The sequence below is a fragment of the Macadamia integrifolia genome, unplaced genomic scaffold, assembly GCF_013358625.1.
Source record: "Macadamia integrifolia cultivar HAES 741 unplaced genomic scaffold, SCU_Mint_v3 scaffold3064, whole genome shotgun sequence".
Classification (NCBI taxonomy): Eukaryota; Viridiplantae; Streptophyta; class Magnoliopsida; order Proteales; family Proteaceae; genus Macadamia; species Macadamia integrifolia.
This window is the reverse complement of record NW_024869174.1, coordinates 1-23,175: the sequence shown is the minus strand read 5'-3', so window position 1 is coordinate 23,175 and position 23,175 is coordinate 1. Positions and strand designations below refer to the sequence as shown.

Genomic DNA, 23,175 nt, shown 5'->3' with positions numbered 1-23,175 from the left:
AGGGTTGTCAGTGACCAATACAGTGAAGTGGTGAACAATACCATGAACTAAAGTCTTAAACCTTCCCGCTTACCACAGCCGCTCTAAAATACTACCAAAGTGTGAATGCCCTTGCAACAACCAACAAAAGGAAAAATGAAAATCTTAATAGGCATGCCGCCAGCTTTCCTAAAGCTAGCAGCTCCCACCAATGGCAGCATGGGACACAAATCTGGGAAACCCCGCAGGGTGCAAAGACTTTTCCTATTTATTATTTTTTTTGTTTTCCTCTTTATAAGCAAACTTTCAAACACCAACGCATTGGTCAAAGTGGGTGGAGATTCATCATGTGAAATCGTTAATAAAAGTACAACAAAAGCAATCACTAATTCCCTACCAGCAGCACAACTACAAAACAGGAGAACCAAAGGTTAAGACCACAAGAAAATCCGCTCCTTGCAGTTTACATTAAAGCCGGAAAACATGTGAGGACTGCGTCAGAAGCAATTTCAGCAACATGTTGAAGGATATAGATAAAAACCAGCTACTCCACTTCACCCAAGTAATCGTCAATTTCAGATGGAGTCAAAACTCTGAAACAAATCAAGAATGTTATAATTCAAATCAAAATAAAGTGCAGAAATTCATTCAGAGTGCCTGCACATGATAGTGCTCAATGCCTGTATCCAATTCTAATGCATCTTATACTATCCAAAGGGTAAATGAATAAAGCCTGCTCAATGTCCAACTCAAGATGGATATGTTGAACTTTTTGTGACAAAAAACAATTCACATTTTTGTTTTTCAGAAAATGCAATGCACTTGATGTTATATCTAACCACAACAACAAACAAACTACCATGGAGAAAACAAACTCTTTGAATAGAAATAAAACAATTTAAGGATGGATGACAAAACTACCATGGAGAAAATTAAAGAAAAACAGAATGAACTGCAGGTAACAAAAAATTGAGCAAATTTAGATTTCATCATTTTACGAATTGTTCAATTGCAGTTTCAAATGTAGGTGGCACAGGAGCAATTCCTTGGACCAGGCCAAGCCTGTTTGAGAACCCAGATCGAGAACCAGATCCAAATTTTGGTCTTTAGTCTAGAAGAAAATTTTAGAATTTCATTAATTTTCTGTCTTTTCAGATTCTTTGTAATATTTATATATCTTTTTATTGGCATATTAGTTAAGAGTTAAATAGGAGATAATAGGCTAGTTAGTTTTGGATTCTAATTTGGTTTTAGAGTTTGAATAGGAGTTTCATTCCTTCTTATTTTTATCTATACATTTGTACCCAATGATACCAAAGACAGACTTGGAATGGAATAAGATTTGAGTTTACCTTAGTTGGCTGTGGAGCCTTTTGGGACTGTTCCTTCATCCATTCTTACTTTATTTTCTTCCATCTTTTACTCTTGGGTACGACACTTCATCCTCATTATTGAATTCCTAATCCCATGTGTCCTTTGTCTTTATTCTAAGTGACCCTCTCCTATTAGGATAATTACGGTCTGAAAACTGAGACCCAACTGTGCCTTGATGAATGCGTTTCCATGCAGTTGGAGTTCTACTTCCTCCCACTGGCTCCATTCATGGTTGAAGGTCGAAGACAACCTTTGTGGCTTTTGTTTTAAAAAGCCTTTAATCCTCTATCTCCAAAATTGCCCCTTCTTTCCCCTTTTATTCGGTTTTGTCCTTTACTACCTTTTGGTTCCTAATTTACTCCTATTTCTAATCACCTTATATCCCTCCCCTATTTAAATGACACCTTATCCTTTAAGATTCCCTTTCAATACAATTTTGCCATTACTCAAATAAACTTCTAATTACATACTATTTTTCCAAGTTGATGGAGGCCAGTAGGGGAATGGAAGAAATCCTAGAGAAAACCCAAAGTTGCAGGAGAGAGGAGATATTGCACTAGGGGGGGGCGGGGGGAAGAAGAACCACACACACGCCTGCAAGCTTCACAAACACTCAAGACTCAACTCAATTCATCTTTTCATTTTCTATCATTCTCAATCGGTTAGAAGCATATAAATAGGAAATAAAAAGACTCTAGCAAGAAACAAATCCTAAAAGGAAACTAGGAAACCAACTCCTATTATAGCCTACGTATCTTACTTTCTAAAATAAAGTGAATAAAATAAATCAAAGACAATCTTCTTAAATGAACTAAACTCCTAAAATCCTACTAGACCAAATAACCAAATATGAATCTGGCTCATATCCGTCTGGATACCCAGATGGGTATGGAGGTTCCACAGGTGCATATCTGCATCAGCTTGTATTGTTGACTCCGCTATATTTGACTCTTTGTATGCATGATTCATGATTTATGATATGGTTTATAATTATGTGTTATAATACTAAACATCATGTGGAATAGGCCATGTTACAGAATGTATATAACATGCACTACCAACCTAGGATCAGAAGTCAAACTACTATTTTGGGTGTTATATTTTAAAATTTAAGGGTTTCACTATGTTTAGAAGGCCTAAAATAGATTGTTCTAGAAATTGTAGGACCTAATTTGGCCATCTGGGCCTCGAAACCAACCATCTAAACTTGTAGGAAAAAAAGTACAAGTTTTGAGCCTTCTTTCGACCAGGGACAAAACTGAAACTTGGAGCCTTGCCATGCATCGAGGGGTCAATGCTTTGCCTCGGCATTGGCTCATCACTTAGTCAACTTCAATTAATGCATTTATTTACAAGAAATCCCAAAGAAAGAGTGTACCACATGTCTAGGTAACACCACATGACTCCTATTACATCATGCCTAGAAATATGACAGTACTAAAATATCTCAAGCCAAAATTTAAGAAAATAAAATAAAACTACTGAATCATAGGACCATCTAATCAAATTTTGTGCTCCCCCCCCCTTCTTGTTTTTTCAGAACATCAAGTCACAACATTGTCCCCCCCCCCCAAAAAAAAAAAAAGAGAATGAATTAAGAAAGAAAGTAACATACCTGAAATTTCCGTCGGTGCCAATAATCCCAATCTCAATGTTCTTTGCTGAAATCTGTCCTTCAAACCTACAAGTTTGCAGAAAAGAGTCATTAGTAGAAAGGATATTAGATATCCAGTAAAAGCATGCTCTAAGATGTTTTCCTAGTGCGCATAACAGAATATGAAGATGCCAACATACAAGATTAAGCAAACCAGTTTTGACCTATACAAAATGAATTTTGCTAAAGAATCCGTAACATGTTGGAGTCTGAAAATAAATAGAAATTGACTGTCCTGATCCTAAAATTCAAATGCCAACAATCCCACCCCCCCCCCCCCCCCCCCCAAAAAAAAAAAGGGAATAGAAAGGTAAAGGCGTTGTGAGAAATCTTTGCATATTCTGCATCACTTGAATACGGAGATACCCTGTAGAGATAAGAGTAATTCATAAGACATCACACTTGAAGATTACACACTCCCCACCCCAAAAACCTGGCTCCTTCCAACCAAGGATGATTATAACTTTATTATTGCACTAACAATAGACCTTTTACCAATTGCACAACATAATGGTTACTGAATCACAAGATGGGGAAAAAAAAAAGAGATCTCCTAGGTCAAGGGTCGAGGCAATGAATTGAAATAACATAATCTGGCAGTGTCCTAGAATCTGGACCAGCCAACAGACTCGATTACTCAGGAACCAGACCACCATACAAACAGTCTACACCAAGAGTCAAAGCAATGGGCTGAAATAACAAAGTGATTTGTTGCAGCTTCCTAGAACCTGGACCTAAGCCCAACCGAATGGATTAAACAGGAACAGACAACTATAGTATCATAGGGGACTTGGAAACCGAGATGAATTAATAAATAAATACGCAAACAAAGAAGATCTACCCAATCAAACATATGAAAAATATAGAAAAATAATATTCTAGAGCAAAAGAAACCACTATTCATACATGCAAACACAAGAAAGGTGGCATTAAAATAACAGGTTTTACATCAAGCTCCATTTGGTTGCAAGGGGAATAAATGGGAAGAGAAGTGAAATTTTCAAACTTAAAAATGACATTTTTATAATCACTACCCCATGAGACTATATCACTAACTCCAAATCATTCCATATTTGGTTATTAAATTTCTTTTTACTTTGCATCCAAAACCCTTTGCTATAAAATGTAAAATAAAAATGACATGTAAAACATATCATTACTAAATATGGTAAGAAAAAATTTAAGTAGTTTATACAATCACATGAGGTAATGATTAAAATTGTGAGAATCTCATAAGATGACTAATTGCACTCATAGTTTTTAAGGCGGTAAGGCGACGGAGGCGTTTAAGGGTCTTTCGGAGCGCCTTAGCGATAAGGCGGGCATAAAGCGTCGCCTTATTGACTAAAGCATTCCTGTGTAATTTTTTTATAAAACCAATTTATTTTGCTCAAATCCCAGTTGAATCCTATTACTCATATGTTAAATAAATATTAAAAGTTCAAATTCATACCAATGTAAGATATTCATCAAGAAAACAAATCAATAAAGTGAATAAACTAAGTTTATCTTTATCAATCATCAATCATCATAACATATTAACATATAATATAATTACATAATTATGAAACAAAATTATAAATATAAAGAAAAGAAATAAAAAATACAAGTATTTATTATACTTACCTCTGTGATGCCAAAATGAGTGTCTAAACCCTAAGGTCATCCACTATATTTCTACTCCTGTCAAAGAAGAATGAAACTCACCGCTGCCAGAGCAAAATAATCGCCTGGATCAGTGGTTCTTCCTTGTTCCTTGATTCCTTCTCAAAGTCCTTTCTTAAAACCCTTGACAAAATCCAAACCCTGTTTGTGAATTGTGTTTTTGTTTTGTTTGTTTTGGTTATTTTTGGTGGAGTAAAGCTGATCCCGCACATCTCAAGTGTTAACAAAACCATACACCTACCAATAAAAAATCTATATTTGGAATCTTCATCAAGTAATTTTAAAATGTGTTTAAAAAAAAAAAAAAACCCATAAGGCGGAGCACTGCCTTACCATCTCTAGACTGCATCAACGCCAAGGTGCTAGTAAGGCGACGCCTTAGCAGCGCCTTAAAAACTATGATTGCACCCATTTAACTAAGCCAAACTCAAGGTCCTCTCTGATTGGGTCTCCAAACATTGGTATTTAACCATCATCCTGCATTAGTCAAAATCCACGATAACAGAATGGTGGAACAGGATAAATAAGGCCAAATGTAGCAATTGCAACAAGGTAGTAGGAACATTTTCCTAAAAACACAAATAATTGTAATTAATGGGCTGGCATGAATCATCCATTTCAACAAACTTTCAGCTTAGAAGATCTATCAGGTAGAATTAATGAACGATGGACCTGATCCCCAACTGTTTGACATATGTTTAAATGCAGGCCTTCTTTTAAGTTTTAACTCAGCGATACAAGCACATGGGAGTAGCCTCTTCCTCCAATCACATTTCAAGAGTGACTCGGGTGTTCATTCAAGACATGTTTAAAGGAACATAAGAGTTAGGTACCCCTCTTTTAGTGTCAAAATCGCAGTATGCACCGCATCATCAAGCTCCATATCATCAGTGTACCTGCAATAGAAAGGGAATTTTAATCAACTTTGATTACAGAAAACTGAAGTCTGGAAGAAACATTGGGGTTTGGAGGGAGAAAGAAGACAAGAGGGCTGAGAGGTCACAAAAACCAGCATAATTTAAAGTGCAGACGATGAATGTGCACAACTGTGGATTGATCCAAACCCACGACCCACCAGGGTATCCAAACAGACATGAACCGGATCCAATCTGGGCCTTTGGCTAGTAGGATCTTTTAGGATTTTATTTATTTCTATTTTGGAATTATTAATAAACAATAGTAGGAGATAGCTATTAGGATTTAGTTTCCAATCAATTTGATTTTACAAATCAGAGTAGTTTTCCTTTTAATGTTGGATTTATTTTTTCTATTTAAATGCATGTAACTGTGCAATAAAAAGACAGATTGGTTGTCTATTTGGAAGAATGAATTAGTGATAAGATTGGTTGAAGCCTGAGGGCCGTGCATGTGCAACTTCTCTTCCCCCCCCCCCTCCTCCTTTGGTACGATCTCCCTCTTTTCACTGCAACTACGAATTCATCTCAGGGATTCTTCCCTTCTCCTACCAGCCCTCCACCAGCAAATAAACTTGCATAAAATTTGCAGTCTGTCCTATCCTAATCCAGGTTGTCTATTTGCACAATCTAGAAAACCTGAAACATCTAAGCTACTAATTTTTCCATTTTTCCCAGGTAAAAACCGCGTAAAAGGAAAATTTGCAAGTAAAATCAATATAAAATGTAAGCATTTTAGTTGAAAGTTTTCCTTTTACACTGAAACAACAAATCCTAATGCAATCTAGTGATGCACGAAGTTCGTGCAAAAGCTAAAATAGCACAAATCAGTTAAATATCTTGCTTCTGATTTTTGCCTGAGCACCTAGATAGTTTCTATTAATAGAACAACTTAAGAAATGGTATCATAAGGAACTATATTCACAAGCACACAACCTACAATATTCAAAACTACCAGCTCCATAGCCTAACCAATGTGCATATAGAGAAAGCTTTATTGCTCAAATAGATCATGTCTTGAGAAATTGCAATGGTTAAACGAATCTACTCAACCAGAGAGATGGCAAAAGGAGCCAAAGCTACACAAAGGTGCGCAAAAAAGGAGCATGCCTTATGTAGCAGTACCAGGAACACCTGGTGCCTTAGCTCCCTAAAAACTGCAAGGCAGAAAAAAGTCTACTCAACGAGAGAGATGGCAAAAGGAGCCAAAGGTACATAAAGGTGTGCAAAGGAGCATGCCTTAGTGTAGCAGTACCAGGCACACACAAACCTCCTTAGCTCATGCATTAATAACATTTTCAATGAAACCTCAATGTACCAAAGCAGAAAGATAAATAGATTTCCTTATTCGAAATCCTACGACCTCCAATCTCTCACACAGAAAATTCCGAATCCCTCCACTCCCCGGACATGAATATATATATCCAGGGGTATTTGGGTAAAAAAAACTGAAACTATGCAAATCATTATATTTACCTCTTCTCAAGAAATGACTTAGCATTAGAGACATTCTTCCCCATCGCAGAAGCTTTCCATGAAAAGTATGACCCAGATGGGTCCACCTACAGGGAAATGAAAAGATCACACCTTTAAGTTCAGGTTAGCATGATAAATACCAGCTGGGACAGACTTTACAAAACTTATTCTATTTTTGGGCCCATAGGCAAACTAGTGGAGAGGGAAAGGGGGTGGGAAGTATCGAACACAAGGCATGTGCTAGGTAGTTGGCGGCACATTAGCAAATTATGATTATGTGAAAAATATATCAAATCTCAAAACATGATGGAACTGGTACTTACATGTGGAATTATTATGCCTTGCAACCATTCTAGGTAATTATAATTTTCATTGAAAAGTAGCTTGTTTACAGCCCTATACAAAGACCTCCAAGTTCTAACAATAACAGCCTAACAAGTAACCAAGTTACAGCTCAATGTACTATTATTCACACTATGAATTCAAAATGTACTAACTCCAATTGTTCAACAAATCAACTAGTACTTAATCCTATAAGAACAACCCTGCCTGAGAACAAAATCTAAACTCCATGGCTAGAGTTTTTATAATTCTGCCACTCTAAGGTTGCATTTGATAGTCATTCAGTTCCAGAAATGACGTTTCGTGTCAAAAACAAAATTTTCAGTTTCCGTGTCAAAATTCCATTTTTAAAAACAAAAAATGGTGTTTGGTGAACCTTGTTTCAGGAACTATTACCCTAGTTGTTTACTTTTTTTGTATTTGGAATGAAACCAAAATGACGGAACCTTCATCATTCCATCATTTTGCATTTCTAGCAGGTTTTTTTTTTTCCCTTTTTGTTCAAAAAACCCGAAAAACACCAAGTTGGCATCAAACGTTTTATTCCGTTTTTTTTGTTCCCATAGAACAGAAAAAAGTCAAAAACGTAAGAAACGTTTTTCTGGATGACTACCAAACACAGCCTAACTTGCTTACAAGGCAAGAGAATTCCAACAAAAAAAAATGGTCAAAGAATCTCCAAAATGGCTTCCAAACAATTCAGGCAAATGAAAAATTGCTTCAACCATGTATACTACACTAATTAAACACTATAGCCTCAGATAAGAATCATCCCAATGGGTCGCACATGTAGACCCCAAAGAAAAAGGAATAGCCAACACTGCAGAACCTGCTGGAATGCCAACAAGAGCATTCTCTCCACGTCAACTAGCCTAATAGAACAAGCATCAATATATAAAGTATGATTAAGTAATATTTCAAAGGAGAGATCCAAAATTTACAAATACCACTAATGGGGGGCCGGTGGGCCCCACGAGAACCAACCCGATTGGATGTGGGCCCACTTAAAGGATTTAAGCAATTTAGGTCTAAGATCAAGTGGCAAAACAGTAAATTTGCTGATGTTTACTATCGAGTAGCAATCCTGTAAATAGATTGAAATTCATAAGGTGGGATGGCACTTTTGTAATTAACCAGAAGTTTCTAATAAGGAGTGGCAGAATTGTAAACCTAAGAAACTTCCGATTAGAAGTAGCAAAGTAGCCTAGATGGGTTTAAAGGGTATTCTGGGAAACAAAGTTAAAATAAGGACACAAGGTATTAAAGACTAAGGGATGGGGTATTATGGGAAAAATAGAATATAAGGGCTAAAGGTAAACTCACGATTCTTTATTTTGGGGGTTGTCTTCAACCTCCAGCCAAGAAGATGGAGGCCGAAGACCTGAAGGGGTTTCAGGTGGGAGAACACTCTCAATATGGATCAGATGAGGCTGAAACTTGAGGGAGAGATTCAGCAGTCATAGGGCTCTTGATTGCAAGCAACTATAAGGTCAGAACACCAGTGAAAGTGAGATCTGGGACTGCTGAAACAGATCTGGGCGATGGTGTACAAACCAGATTTGTTCATGACCTCAAATCTCACTATAGGGGCTTCAACAAAGGTCAAACTTCTGGGGTTTCAATCGCCCAAGGGAGGGGAACCTTCGAACAAATCTTCAGCCTTATCAGGTCTCACACACGGGAGATCAATGAACTTGTGTAACGCTGTAACTGTCGCCAGAAATAGAATAATCCCAGAGAAAGAGAAAATACAGCAGGAAAGTGAAGAAGAAGGAGAAAAATAGGAAGTAGAGAGGGAAAGAAGAAAGACAGCAGAGGAGGGGAGATAGAGGGAGACCGCAGGGAATAGAAGAAGAAGAAGGGGGAGGGGTTTCACAAATCAATTCATCTTTTCTTCAATAATCAACTATTCTTCCCATGAGTTACATGTCCAATATATAATAAAATAAAATTAAAAACCTTCTAATTAAAAATAAAAAAACTAAGATAGAAATAAAATCTCCTACACCTAAGCTAACAAAATAAAGAAACAACTAAGGACTCAAATAGGGAACAAATATTCTCAAATAAAAATAAAATCCTAAATATTCTATTAAACTTAGAATCCAAATTAGTAACTTGGAACCCAAATTGGATCTGGGTCTTGATCCGGGTTCTGGAGCATGCTTGGATCGATCCATCGGTGTGCTGCTGCATCAACCACAATTATAGAAAGAAAGAGAGGGAGAAAAACATGATACCCTAACCATGTATGACAAGCGTCATTCTCTAGCATACTATTAAGTGAAGATTATTGATTGGACAATCCCCCCCAGAATCCACCTAATTAAAAAAAAAAACAAACAAAAACAAAAACCCACCACCCTCCAGATTCCAGGTTCCATATCTAAAAAACAGATACTACATACCCTAACACATGAGAAGACAGTTGTAGCAACAGAATAACACGTACTACAGAATGGCACTTGAGATGAACTTAATATAATCAACAATGTGTATAAGCCATGCAACTCAGAATTTACATACCTGATATAATTGTGGACCATCGGCATCAAACCCAGCAACGAGCAGTGAAACTCCAAAAGGCCTTACACCACTGCCAACAGGTACAGTAATAAATGAAATGACACTTACAATTATATGATCTAACGACGGCTGTGACTCAGGTTCAAACCATGCTTAAAAAGCTCACTACTCAGACTAACAGCTATAATTCAAGCTAAATTCTAACTGAAGTCCCTAATTTGAGTTCTCCAAAACGATGAAGATTGCTTATAGCCTCACTATTCAAGTTCCTCAGGCACTTGATCTTTCGAGTATTTGATCGGGTATTTTATCGATTAAAATTTGCATTAGTTTCTAGAGAACATCAATTTATCTTTTTTTAAGACTAACCAAATTTTAACCAAATGTGAAAGCTTTTGTTTTTACATTCTCTTTTTCAGAAAACAGTAGCTTGGATACAAGTCCAATCTTGTAGTCGGGTACTAGTTCCACATCAAAGATGATGAGAACCATATTTTCTTTGACGGAGCTCATGCATAAAAACTTAACATCCTTTCTTCTTTTCAAGAAACATTTTGCAGAAAAAACAAAATCAGCGGTAGAAGGTCATTCTTACCCAGATTGAGTGAACTCCTGCATAACAGCTGCTGTTTCTCTAACAAGTTGTGTAACAGGAATCTGTTCCTGTAGTGACCACATTGCAACTAAAGTCAGAATCACAGAAAACCAAAACAAATCAGTACTAGTTGGCAAAAGATGTTTATGGGTTCACACCACCACAAGGTATCCGTGGGTGGGCATATGTAGTTGTGCCACATGGAAGCATGTAGTAGGGAATGGCTTGGATTGGCCATGTGTCAACTTTCAGACTCTCAACTCAACTCAACCTTATCCCAACTAAATGCGGCCAGCTGCATGGATCTTTTTCTCCGGACCTTATCTTCTTATTCTGATAATTCCCATAGACAAAAGGATTCTAATCAAACTATGATGTGTCTATAGGAATTTGCTAATATTCTCTAAATGTAGGGTGTTGCATGATCAACTTATTCCATGGTAGGGCGGGACCTTATCTTGATTTAATGACGCACCAAATTGCTATTTATCTTTCTTCTCATCAAAAAAATTAAAAATTAAAAAAAAAAAAAAAAAAAAAAAATTGTTTATATGTTGTTTCTTTACTGCCCAAAATTCAGCTCCATACATCATAGCCAGTCATATTAATGTTCTATAAAAAAATTCCCAGAGTTTTGGAGGAATGAGTCGATCATACAACACTCCGGACCCACCCCACCACTTCATCCACCCTATCCTAATTCTTTGAGCAATATATTCCTCTATTTTTTTCCTTCTTTATTTATTATTGAACCTAGACACCTAAGATTTTCACTTTTACACTATCTCCTTATCGTTAATTTTCACCACCCCACTTTCAATCCTATTGCTAGTGAAGTTACACATCATATACTCTACTTCAATCATATATGCATCCATGTACTGGCATACACCTTCTTGTTAGTCCAAAGATTGGGATGACCTCTCTAGGCCATTTTGAATTATTTTTCCACTTGCACTTGCTGATTCCGTTTGAGCTGAAACTTGACAGTTGAGCATGGGACTTTAGGGTCTACATCCACAAAAATAATGCTCCATCTGACTTGACACAAGGTAGATCTATGTGCCCATTGATAGATAACTTATGGATGTGACTGATATAAACTGTATAAATGAAGTTTTTTATGTCCATCTTTCTCTGACACAGGTCGTTTGGGACTGCATATAAGTAAATAGAATAAAGTGACCATGGGACCACAAGAAAGTCTTTTAAATCTGTGTTTGATATATATGGAATGCTTAAATGTAGGTCGGAATACATGGTAGTAATTTAAATTCTTCTCCACATAACAGCAAGAAAACCTATCAGATCTAGTTTGCTATATGCTGGGATGGGGTATGCCGTAAGCAGAGGCTAAGATACATGAATCTTCGTTACCTTCTTTATTATTATTTTGTTGTTGTTGGACAAACCTTATTCTTTATCTCCTTTCTTTTTCTTCTTTTCAATTGGACAGATCAGATAAGTTCTATACCATTCACCCAAAAAAAAAAAGTTCTATACCATCTCTTTACCCTTTAAGTGGCATATTACAACTAGATAAGACATCCACTTCTACCAATAAGACAAAATATAGAAGCCCAAACCTTTTGCCATACTATTTTATGGAAAAATCATACAATAATTTTCATTTTCACGAAAAATAGCATTTATCGATCCTTATATTGGACCAACTTCATAATTCTAGATAAATGAAAAAATTTATCTACTTTTCACCAAGTTTCCAGGAAAAATATCTATTTTTCACATTTGGAACAAATAGAGCCTCCAAGTTTTCCCCTTCTACAACTTAATAGATGAGTGAGAAAATAATAAAATAAAATTACAAGTTTACTCATAAATAGTGCTGTAAGGGCTGTAGAATGCATAATGATAATACTACACATTCCTGATGGCAGAAAAAACCCATAACCAGCTGGAAATGCACTGCTTGAGTCACATAGCCTACTAGATCCATGGGCACACAATAGTAATTGAGGGTCAAATTAATCCTGGTTGCAATGATCGGATTGGGCATCAAACCAGTACTGGCTGATCTTTATCTGGATCAAAATGGTTCACCTGATCCACAGCCAATATTTGAAATCCCCAATGTAATTAACACTTGTTTTGGGTATTTTAATTTTTAAGTTTTTAACAAGATCACCGCTTTTAATCCTCTTTTCTTTCATTAAAACTAGACATCCCATAAGAAGATCAAGTAATCACGTTTTCTCACAAAAATATTCTAAAGCAAGTTTAATTTTCAGGCGGATTTAATTTAAATAGTCAATGGCAAATTTTAAGTTTATACTTCAAACAGTCCTCTTCTATTATCCCTTGAGCCTTTCCCACATTTTTATATCAACAATCCATTGAGAAGACAAAATACCTTTTGAACTTTTCCCTCTCTATAAATTCCCAAGTACATAAGCCTACAACCATTTTCATGAATTTAAATCAGCGAGATGCTGAAGCAAAAAGCAACCAATGGACGCATAATCTGTGACTCAACAGCCAGATATAGAAGAAGAAAAATTCAACAAAATAATAATGTTGGCAAGAAACATGCCAGAAAAGGATAATAGTACTTTGTATAGTCTGTAATACTGTTGTGCCTGCTTCCGACTCTTCCGGACCAGAACTCGAAAATCAGGACCCATGCCACTGCACCCCAAAAAATATTGCAAAGGTAAACTGTATATATATAGATATGCATGTCCAAGAGATTGGAAAGATGGGGCATAATAGCAGTAAATGTATAATATTTTAACAGTGACAAGTTATTATATACTGTTAACACATACATCAAAAAAGGAGGTAATAAATGTCAAGGTTACATCAACCTCATTAAAATCATTATCTGTTAGTGAGGAACTGTAAAGTCAGAATTTTCTATAACGGTGCAGTAGAGAGGTCATATCCCTATAAGTTTGAGAGCAACCAGAAGAGAAGAATATACAGAAAAGCAAATGCAGCAAATAACCAACAAGAGAAAGAGGAAAATTACAACTTTACATGTCAATGAACAGATAAGAAGTCCAGAAGACCAAAAACTACAAAAATGTTCCTTGAAAAAATTAACACCGGTCGCTATTTTTTATCCTTCTGATAGCGGGTGAGTGAGCCTGTAGCGCAATGGTTAAGTTGCACTATTGCAACATGGTGGTCACAGGTTCGAAACATGGAAACAGCCTCTCCTACGAAGCAGAGGTAAGGCTGATGTAGATCAAAGCTTGAAGATGATGAGAAAAACAAGCGCCAGAAAACACTGTTCACGTGAATAGTAACACATCAGAAAAAACTGTTCATGCAAACAGTAACTCGTTTTACTGTTCAAGTGAACAGTACTTTGTTTCAAAATCTTCTATTTTTTAGTTTCCTATTTAGTTAACTCCAGTTAGTTTCCTATTTTGTTGGTCAAAAGAAGTTTCTATTTTGTAACTTAGCTTAGTTTCCTTTTTATCATTAGTTGTTAGTTTCTAATTGACTCTTACTTGGTTAGCAAGTTAGAAGTTAAATTAGAATGTTTTATTTCTAGCATTAGTTTCCTTTTTTTATTATGTCGTTGTGTCCAAGCAATATAAGGCTATTTAAGGCCCATCAATTATAATGAGAAGACAGATTTGAGTTAAAGAAAAAAAGATGGCTTATGCTATTGTGTTGTAGGATGCAATTAGGTGAGATGCTCATTCACTAGTTCTTCTTCCCCCTTTTCAACCCTCCATCAAAGTCTCTTTTTGTTTTCTTATTTTCCTTTGATTTGTTTTCTGTGAGAGAGTGTTTGAGAGCTAGAACCAAGCCTATTGGAGGACATCTTCTCTATTCAGCCAGAATTTCAAATCCTGCCTGCAATTAGGATCACTTGTGATTCTAGTTCTATATTATTTGGTATCAGAGCCTAGCCAGAGCAAAGATGGAGCCACGTAATTTTCGCGAGGAACTTTCTTCATACATCTTCCTTGAATGGGTAGATGAATTGCACATGTACTTTGACAACTACAACTTAATAGAGTCGCAACACTTCGATATATTTGCTCCCAGATGAGTGATTGTGTTCGAATACAATGGAGAATCCGTGAAAGCCAACTTCAAGCTCAAGGACGTGAGCCTAGAACATGGGAAGAGATGCAATACGAGTTGGGGGGGCATGTACCTAACAAAACATGAACAGAGAATGTACTTCCCTCCACCAGATTTTCAAAAGCCACCCTCAAGTCAGAAGATTGCTATTGTCGAGAAAGAATTAGTCATTGATGTTCCTATCAGTGGGATTTATGTGGACGAAATCGAAAACGATATGATCACAATGGTGGACAAAGAGATCAAACCCAAGCAGATTAGTGCTACAACTATGGTGATTATGGACAGCCAAGCGGAAGATCCTAAAGGGTTCGAGATTGAAGTGATGGTTGATAAAAACATTGAAGAGACTGTGAACGACAGGAACAAAGGACTTGAAAAGCCTATGATTGAAGAAGATGTGTTAGAAGATGAGCCTATGGATACATCTAAAGACCTTGCAGTTGAGCATGTGGAGTTCGTCATCCCATTAAAGTATATTGAAGATCAAACTCCTCACATTCTAGACTACATCTTTATTATCAAGGAGCTACTCGAATTTTTTTACGGCTTGAAGAGGGACGTGCACCATGCTATAATCACCCTCACACACTACAAAATTCGTGGACGAATTTTTTCTAAGAAGGGCGAGTTGATGTAGATCAAAGCTTGAAGATGAAGAGAAAAATAAGAGCCAGGAAAACACTGTTCACGTGAACAGTAACACATCAGAAACCACTGTTCACATGAACAGTAACTCGTTTTACTGTTCACGTGATACTGTTCTTGTGAACAGTACTTTGTTTCAAAATCTTCTATTTTTTAGTTTCCTATTTAGTTAACTCTAGTTAGTTTCTTATTTTGTTGGTCAAAAGAAGTTTATATTTGGTAACTTAGCTTAGTTTCCTTTTTATCATTAGTTGTTAGTTTCTAATTTACTCTTACTTGGTTAGCAAGTTAGAAGGTAAATTAGAAGGTTTTATTTCCAACATTAGTTTCCTTTTTTTTATTATGTCTTTGTGTCCAAGCAATGTAAGGCTATTTAAAGCCCATCAATTATAATGAGAAGACAGATTTGAGTTCGAGAAAAAAAGATAGCTTATGCTGTTGTGCTGTGGGATGCAGTTAGGTGAGATACCTAAACCTGAGGGTGAGATGCCCATTCACTAGTTCTTCTTCTCCCTTTTCAACCCTCCATCAAATTCTCTTTTTGTTTTCTTATTTTCCTTTTATTTGTTTGCTGTGAGAGAGTGTTTGAGAGCTAAAACCAAGCCTATTGGAGGACATCTTCTCTATTCAGCCAAAATTTTAGATCCTGCTTGGGATTAGGATCACTTGTGATTATACTTCTACATTAAAGGCTGCATAAAATTGCCCCACCAAGACCCTACAGTAGCGGGAGCCTTGTGCACTGGTTTGTTCTTTTTACTATTTTTCATCCTTCTGGTACTCATTGAAACCACAATTTTTTTTTTTTTTTTTTTTTTTTTGTTGGGTGAACAAACCACAAATTATTTAAAAAAATACACAAGCCAAAACGCCATCCCTAGTTATTCACACCACAACTTTAACTCATAAGGGGAAGTAAATTGTAAGCATATTTAGTTTCAACTGCATATAAGACTCAAACAGAAATTTCAAATCTACATGATCAACTGCCATGGCCAGGGGTATCTAAAATACAATGGGAGGGTATAAGTAAGGTAAACTGACCAACATATGAATGCACAACATTACACATACTATAGGACTGATTAAGAGTCCAAGAATTCCTTCTTGCTATCCGAAAGAACATACCATTACACTGCTCTTCCATTCACCTCACTTGCTATTTCAACAACACATGCATGGAAGTGATTACAAAGTAACCCAAATAATACAATGAATGAATCGGGTTAGTTATAGGGAACATGGAGAGGATTAAATGTGGGAGGATAACTAGCAAAGAAGAGTAAGGCGGTGTGACTTCTGTCCAGCCTGATCAGGTCACAAAATTATACATGATATTATTATTTAATTATTTATTTTTATTGGATTTCATGGTTAAATTGATCCGTTTTGTTATTTTATCCAAGGTTTCAAGGGTATGATTGGAATTTCTAAGAGAGAAGAAGAGAATAAAAAATTAAAAAAAAAATTGAGGAGAGATATTTTCACATATTTCTCTCTCCCTCTCCTACTTTCTCTCATCCTTCACCCCTTTTCCTACTTTCTCTCATCCTTTTCTCTCTCCTTGTCCAAATTAGAATAGGATTCTCCCTCTTTTCCTAGAACACCGCTCCTATAATTTCTCCCTCTCCTCTCCCCTAATACAACTTCAGCCCAAGATTCCATCTCATCTCACAACTCCACCTCTTCTATTTTCTCTCTTTGTCCTAAAATCTCTCCCCTATTAGATTTATCCCTCTCACACCCTCATGGTTCTCTCTCTCTCCTATTTTTCTCTTTGTACTAAACTCTCCCCCATCCACACCAATCCACCTCTCTCCTATTTTATCTCCCCCTACCCACGGTTTTGATCTCTCACCTATATTGCCCCTCTTATATGATCTCCCACTCATAGTTCTAAAACCACCTTTTATCTCAAGCCTCTCTCTCATTAATTTCGGCTCTGGTTTTTCCCTCCTTTTTCCACAGTTCTCCCTTCTTGGATCACACCTTCTTCTGGACGGATTTTCCTCGACATCAATGCGCAAAGATCATTGCCATCACACCAAGGTTCCATCACCACCATCGCATCGTGCCGCATCGCCACCTATTTGTGTCTCCATGGAAGAACACTATCATTGCTGCCCTTCACTGATTCGCACCATGAGTGGCTAAGTTCTCTTTGTCTTTAGGTGTAAATAAACCATTGATTATTGTTATTTAATTTCTGGTTTAAGCATACTTAATTGCTTGAGGCTCCATCCCTTTGTTGATGATTTTAATTGAATTATTTAGTTTAGAGAATGTGCTTCTATGATTTATATTTTCTATTCAAACAATAGTTTTTATCGACATTTCAATCTTATCGATGATAGCCTTTAACAGACCGAACTAAGTGTGCTAAGCATATGAGAAAGAAGATGGTGCTCGGCAAGATAGGATATACCTAGAATGAACCGGAATTATCATTCTGTGGTCGCATTAGACTTGTAGTTTTAATAAACCGGAGTATGCATCAGAGTTAAATAATCATGTCAATGGAGATTCGAAACCTAAAGGTTGTTCTTTTCATAAATTCTCAGTTTTGTTAATTAGTCGTTAATTTAGTCTTAATTTTGTAATTTGATTTTCAAAACAACATTCACACCAATTTTAGTAAATTTAGCTTTCAATTCTCTTGGGGTTCAACCCCTTCTTACCACTATCTCATTGTTAGTTAGGGTTTTATTTGATTCGTTCACGACAGCAATCACAGCCCTAAAGCAACTATTACCTAGTAAAAGCAGATCAAGCAACCACTAGTATGAAAGATGTGGTGATGATAAAAGAAAAAAAAAATCAATTAGAATAGACTAAAATAATTCTGAATGATGACTTGGAAGGAATCAAACTATGGGGAACTCAAAATCAAATTCTTCTATCGGTCACCAGTAGCAAAAAGGGAGGATGTCTCTCCACTAAAAAAAACATGGGGTAAACCTGCCCCCTTCTATTAAGGAGTGGATCCTTTGTTTGGGTTTTGGCACTTGACAAAATCATAACGGTTACCAATTTGCACAGCCGAGAAAGAAAGTTGGTGTATGAGCTGCAAGGAAGAAACATCACAATATTTGGTAGTGTCTCACGACATATCTAAGGATATCTGGCCTTTTTTCTTCCATTGCTTCAACTTACTTGGGAGTTGGGATCAAACCAAATACCTAAGGGTGAAACATAACATGCTGAATTGGGAAAGGGAAAATTTTCCAAGCAAATATTATGTAATTAAAAACATTGGTACACCAACAGACTCCATAAATATATCACTTTGATCACAAGTTCATGGCATATGTTAACTACTGATGCACTGTAACTTCAATGAAAAAATACTCAAATTCCTTCCCTAAAAAAGCGAAGAGCCTATTGCCAACACATATGGCAAAAAAGGATAACATTCATAAGTGAATATAACATTGAAGTGAATTGCAAACTCAAATATTTCTTATTCTTATCAGCCAAGATGTTATGTGCATTTGGACCTATGGCATCAATATAAGCATTGGAGTTGACCCTCCTGATTATTAATTAGTGGCAAGGAGTATAGAAATCAACCTGTAAACAACTCCAATATTTGGGGTCAAAAGCTGAATCTTTTGAACCTGCAATTAAGCAAATGAAACATCACATTGCCACCATGTCCCACTAACACTCTTTTTCGCCTCCCAAGAGGGGAGATAGAGATAGGGAATTCAATAGAAGATGATGCAGGTTGGCATAATCATGCGAAAACGAAAAGCTTAATGAGTTAACAAGGAAGTGGATGGATGCAAACACAATCACAAAATGAGATGAAAGTCACCACAAACACAAAGATAATGCCAAGGACAGGACAGTTGGGATGGCATAAAGACATGAGAATCTAAGAATAATGTATTGCTGAAAAAAACAGATTGTGTGACAAGGTTAATGGTTGAAAGTTATAATTTTTTTGTCAATCAAAAGGAAAAAAAGGGGAGGTTAATTTAGCATATGCAGTAGACCATCTAAAATATATGCAATGTATCATCTTAAATGTTAATGATCAAAAACAATGTTCGAAGGTCAAGGAAAGATATACAAAAACCAATATCCATTTTCGAGTTCCTGTCCCTTTTCCGAGTTCCTGACTTCCTGTACTTAACAGCGGGAGCAGGACCATATTGAATTTGTGATGGTCAAGATACTATATAAACTATGAAGACGAAAAAGAACCCACTAGGAGTGTCAGATAGGTTCACATAGCTTCTTATTGTCTGTTGCATGATACATAGTCATTATGGATCTGGTATTGCTCTATTTGGTTATGGGCTCTGTACTCAGTCTATTCCATTTTAATAAAATTGCAATTTATCTCTCTGGGGAAAAAAATTAGTGCTCCCAAGGCTTCAGGAAAGACTCAATAATGAAGGAGACAGGAGTCCACGAGGCCATTAAAAATGAAGCCAGGCCTGTTCATGGCTAGGCTCAAGGCGACGCCTTGACAACTATGACCGTGCAGGTACTTACAAGTCTGAAGTAGATTGTTGTAGGTCACTACTAACTGATTTTTGGGCTTGATTTGATGAATATATGCAAGAGTAATGGAACAAAAGCTTAAAACTGTAGCAAATCAACAACTCAACTGCCACTCATGAGACTATTACTAATTGACAGACAAAAACAAGCCAAATGCCTAGTCCTAGAAGACAAAAACTAAAATGGAAAAGGCAGTGCTCTAAGGAAGACTATTGTAAACAAACAATTATAGAACTAAAAATATTTTTTTTAAATGATAAATGCAAAAGAAAAGTAGAACAGAAAATCTAGCAAGAATTAAAGGGCCCGAATCCCAATCCAGATAAGCCTACCCAGCTCAATCCCTGATCGATTTCCATTGGCATGGGCTGGATTGGTGACAGCCAATCCCAATCTGGATCAAGCAATGCAGCTGATCCGACCCCGATCCTTGGACCTTGAAACCATGAAATCTAGACTTGAATAGATTGGAATCAGAATATTACTCACAGATATTTCATCTACTAAGATCGATGGTAATTTCTTCTCTGTAGCAATAACAACACCATTTGCAGCTGCAATGACCATCAAAGTTTTATAAATACTCTGAAAGATACAAGGAACTTCTAACTTATGCCATTAATGACAAATCCAAATAAAGAAAGCAGTAGAAAGTAAACTAGGGCACCTAACATATAGAACTAAAGTTTATGCATTGAATCCACAGAATTGGATGACTCTATCAACAATTGTTATCGATTCTTCTGAAGTATCGCTTTGGAATATGTTACAAAATTGTGTGCAGTGCAATGCAAATGATGGCTAGAATGAAGTTATGAGACAACCCTTGGACGATGGATGATTTATGGTTCCATTTACACAACCTCATCAATGTTTGGATAAACATCTAATCTGATTGAAAGACAATTAATTCATCATAAGATATATCAACTTATTCAAGGATGTTCATTTGTAAATTTTAAGGTCCTTTTGATAATATAATTATGGAGGTTTAGTGATGATGTCTTCCCCAAAGGAAACAAGTAATCATATGCAAGTAAGAATAGCTAATTGAGTGTGGATGTCATGGAAGGGCTGTGTGGAAGAACACAATCAGATCCTGCAAGGACTTGTGGAAAGAAATGCATTCAAGGTGATGGATGGATCCTTCCAATTTTAAAGAATGGCTTAGAGACCGAAGCCAAGCAATAGGTTTCCAAGATCGTACACCATGTTACCTTTGAAATGAGTTATGGAGAATGAGCTGCTTGTCTGGCAGAATGGCTCCATTTGCACTCTAGGGTTTAGAAGAAATCTCTAGATTGTGAGGTTGAACAGTGTACTAAGCTCTTTCAGATGTTGCAAAATGTACACATTGGTTGGTCAGTTTAGGACTCAAGAAGATGGAAGTTTCGTTATACAAGACTATGTCCTGTCAGATCTTATTATAAATTTATAGCTGATGAATCATCTGTAAGGGACATGGCATGTACGTGGAAGATTAAGGTTCCCCAACAGCAGCTGTCCTTACTTGGGTGGCCAAGAAGTTCCTGGCTGCTGAGCAATTTAAGAGAAAAGATTTCTCAATGGCCAGCAGATGTCGCTGCTGAGCAATTTAAGAGAAAAGGTTTCTCACTGGCCAGCAGATGTCATCTCCAGTTCAAGGTGGATGAGACTACTCACCATATGTTTCTCAAATGCAAGAGCACAGAGGAAGCATGGTCTTATCATTTAAGTCTGATGTCTGGTAACGGTTGGGTTACCCCATTGGGCAATGAAGTATGTATTTATCCAATGGCCGGATATTCAGATATCAGACTCCTAGAGCTAGTTAAGAATACGTTTAATCCCTCACACTTTGCTGTGTATTGTGAATGAAATAATAGAAGGGTTCTTGGAGATATTGGGAGAAGATTCCCATGGTTATGCTTGGATGTTTGAAAGCAGCTGATGGACAGAACATGTGAAACAAACAGAGCTCAGAGGTGTCAAGAAATTCATTTTGCAACTGTGACGATTACAATTATGTCTACACATCACTTTGTATTTTTTCTGTATAAAGGCTGACACACATGTTTACGGTTCTTCACTATCACTTAATGACAATGTACTTATCTATTGTAACCAATTGGAAAATAAGGAGTTAATGGCTTCAAAATCTCAAGTACAATTCAAGCTCCGAACAATCCAACATTCCAAATCTAGGCTGTTATACACTTTTGGCGGGAAAATTTCTGCTTCTGCTCATACACAAGGAAGAAAGTAATGGAGTATAACTTACACAGCACTAAAAACAAAGATTGAGATACACAGCATATTTTATTGGCGCATCTCACCATAATTTAACAAGATTATCAGAGAAGATGAGGATATGCTGGGAAAGGAGAAAACTCAATATGTTAAGTCCAATGGATGGGAGAAGGAGAAGTTTTCAAATCAGAATTTCATAATTCCACATATCTTAGTATCGGGGAAAAAAGAAGTAGAGTGGCCTAGATTGATTATAATATATGAAGGAAATTAATTGTGATACAATTTGTGAGGTATGATATCAATTGAACAGATAGTGCCTCCTTGCCATCACCAGTTGCACAACCCATGTTATACTTCCTTGGAATCCAATAGCTCCTTTCAGCCGTTGCACCACATCATTTTCAAATAAAAGTTCCATTTTAACTACTTGTAGTTCTCTTTAAGGCCCGATATGATCATACCATATTGATAATTCTCAAGACGTTATAACTTGCACAATAAACACATCTATAACCAGTCTAACAAACATCAATCATAGAGTTTCACCAAGCTATGATGATTAAGAACTGCTGCTGTTTTCTTTTCATTGGCAATGACCAAGACAAAAAGCCACATGTAATTTGATCAGGTTGTATTTCAATCAAAAATGGATTGAACCTAACAAAAGTTTCATTCAATGCTAATAGCACCCGAAAAACCTCCTCCAGGACTGACAACAGTAGTGAGCCTAATTTGATCAGGTTGAATTTCAGTCAAAAATGAATTGAAAAATAGTATTACTTCTCACCATTTGTCTAAGTCAGCAATAAATTAGTAAACAGAAACAGCACGATAGCCCTTCAAACATAGTAACGCAGTCCATTGGGAAGATGGATAGAGGATGGTAACCCTAACTTTGTCAAAGCCCATACATGACTGAACACATTTTAATGAGATGGGTTCTACTCTATATCCCTTCAAAACAATTTAATGGGATTAAGCCGAAACTATTGAAATATACAGAAACTGAAAGCCAGCAGAGAGCAGAAGATAATCAAACATGGGACGAGTAGAAATACCTTTAATCCCTAGAGATGTCTGGCCAGAACCGACGGCCATTAAGGCATATTCGATCTGAACGAGCTTCCCAGAAGGACTGTTTCAGAGAATTACGTAGAAGTATAGAAACAATGAAACAAAATAAAAAAAAAAAAACC

At 36.6% G+C, this 23,175-nt stretch overlaps 1 protein-coding gene across 4 annotated transcripts; it reads right to left on the bottom strand.

Annotated features, from left to right (window-relative positions):
• Positions 1-212: 212 nt before the first annotated feature.
• LOC122067698 (proteasome subunit alpha type-2-like) lies at positions 213-23,114 on the bottom strand (the record flags this gene model as incomplete). 4 transcript variants are annotated; one of them, XR_006136818.1, is given in 11 exon segments in its annotated part: positions 213-572; positions 2,969-3,034; positions 5,006-5,149; positions 5,506-5,568; positions 7,063-7,148; positions 9,931-10,000; positions 10,526-10,593; positions 13,096-13,171; positions 18,806-18,852; positions 20,237-20,301; positions 23,038-23,114. XR_006136818.1 is itself a non-coding variant. In XM_042631541.1 (10 exon segments), coding segments are annotated over 10 exon segments (667 nt in total), but the record flags the coding sequence as incomplete, so codon positions are not given.
• Between the last annotated feature and the right edge of the window lie 61 nt (positions 23,115-23,175).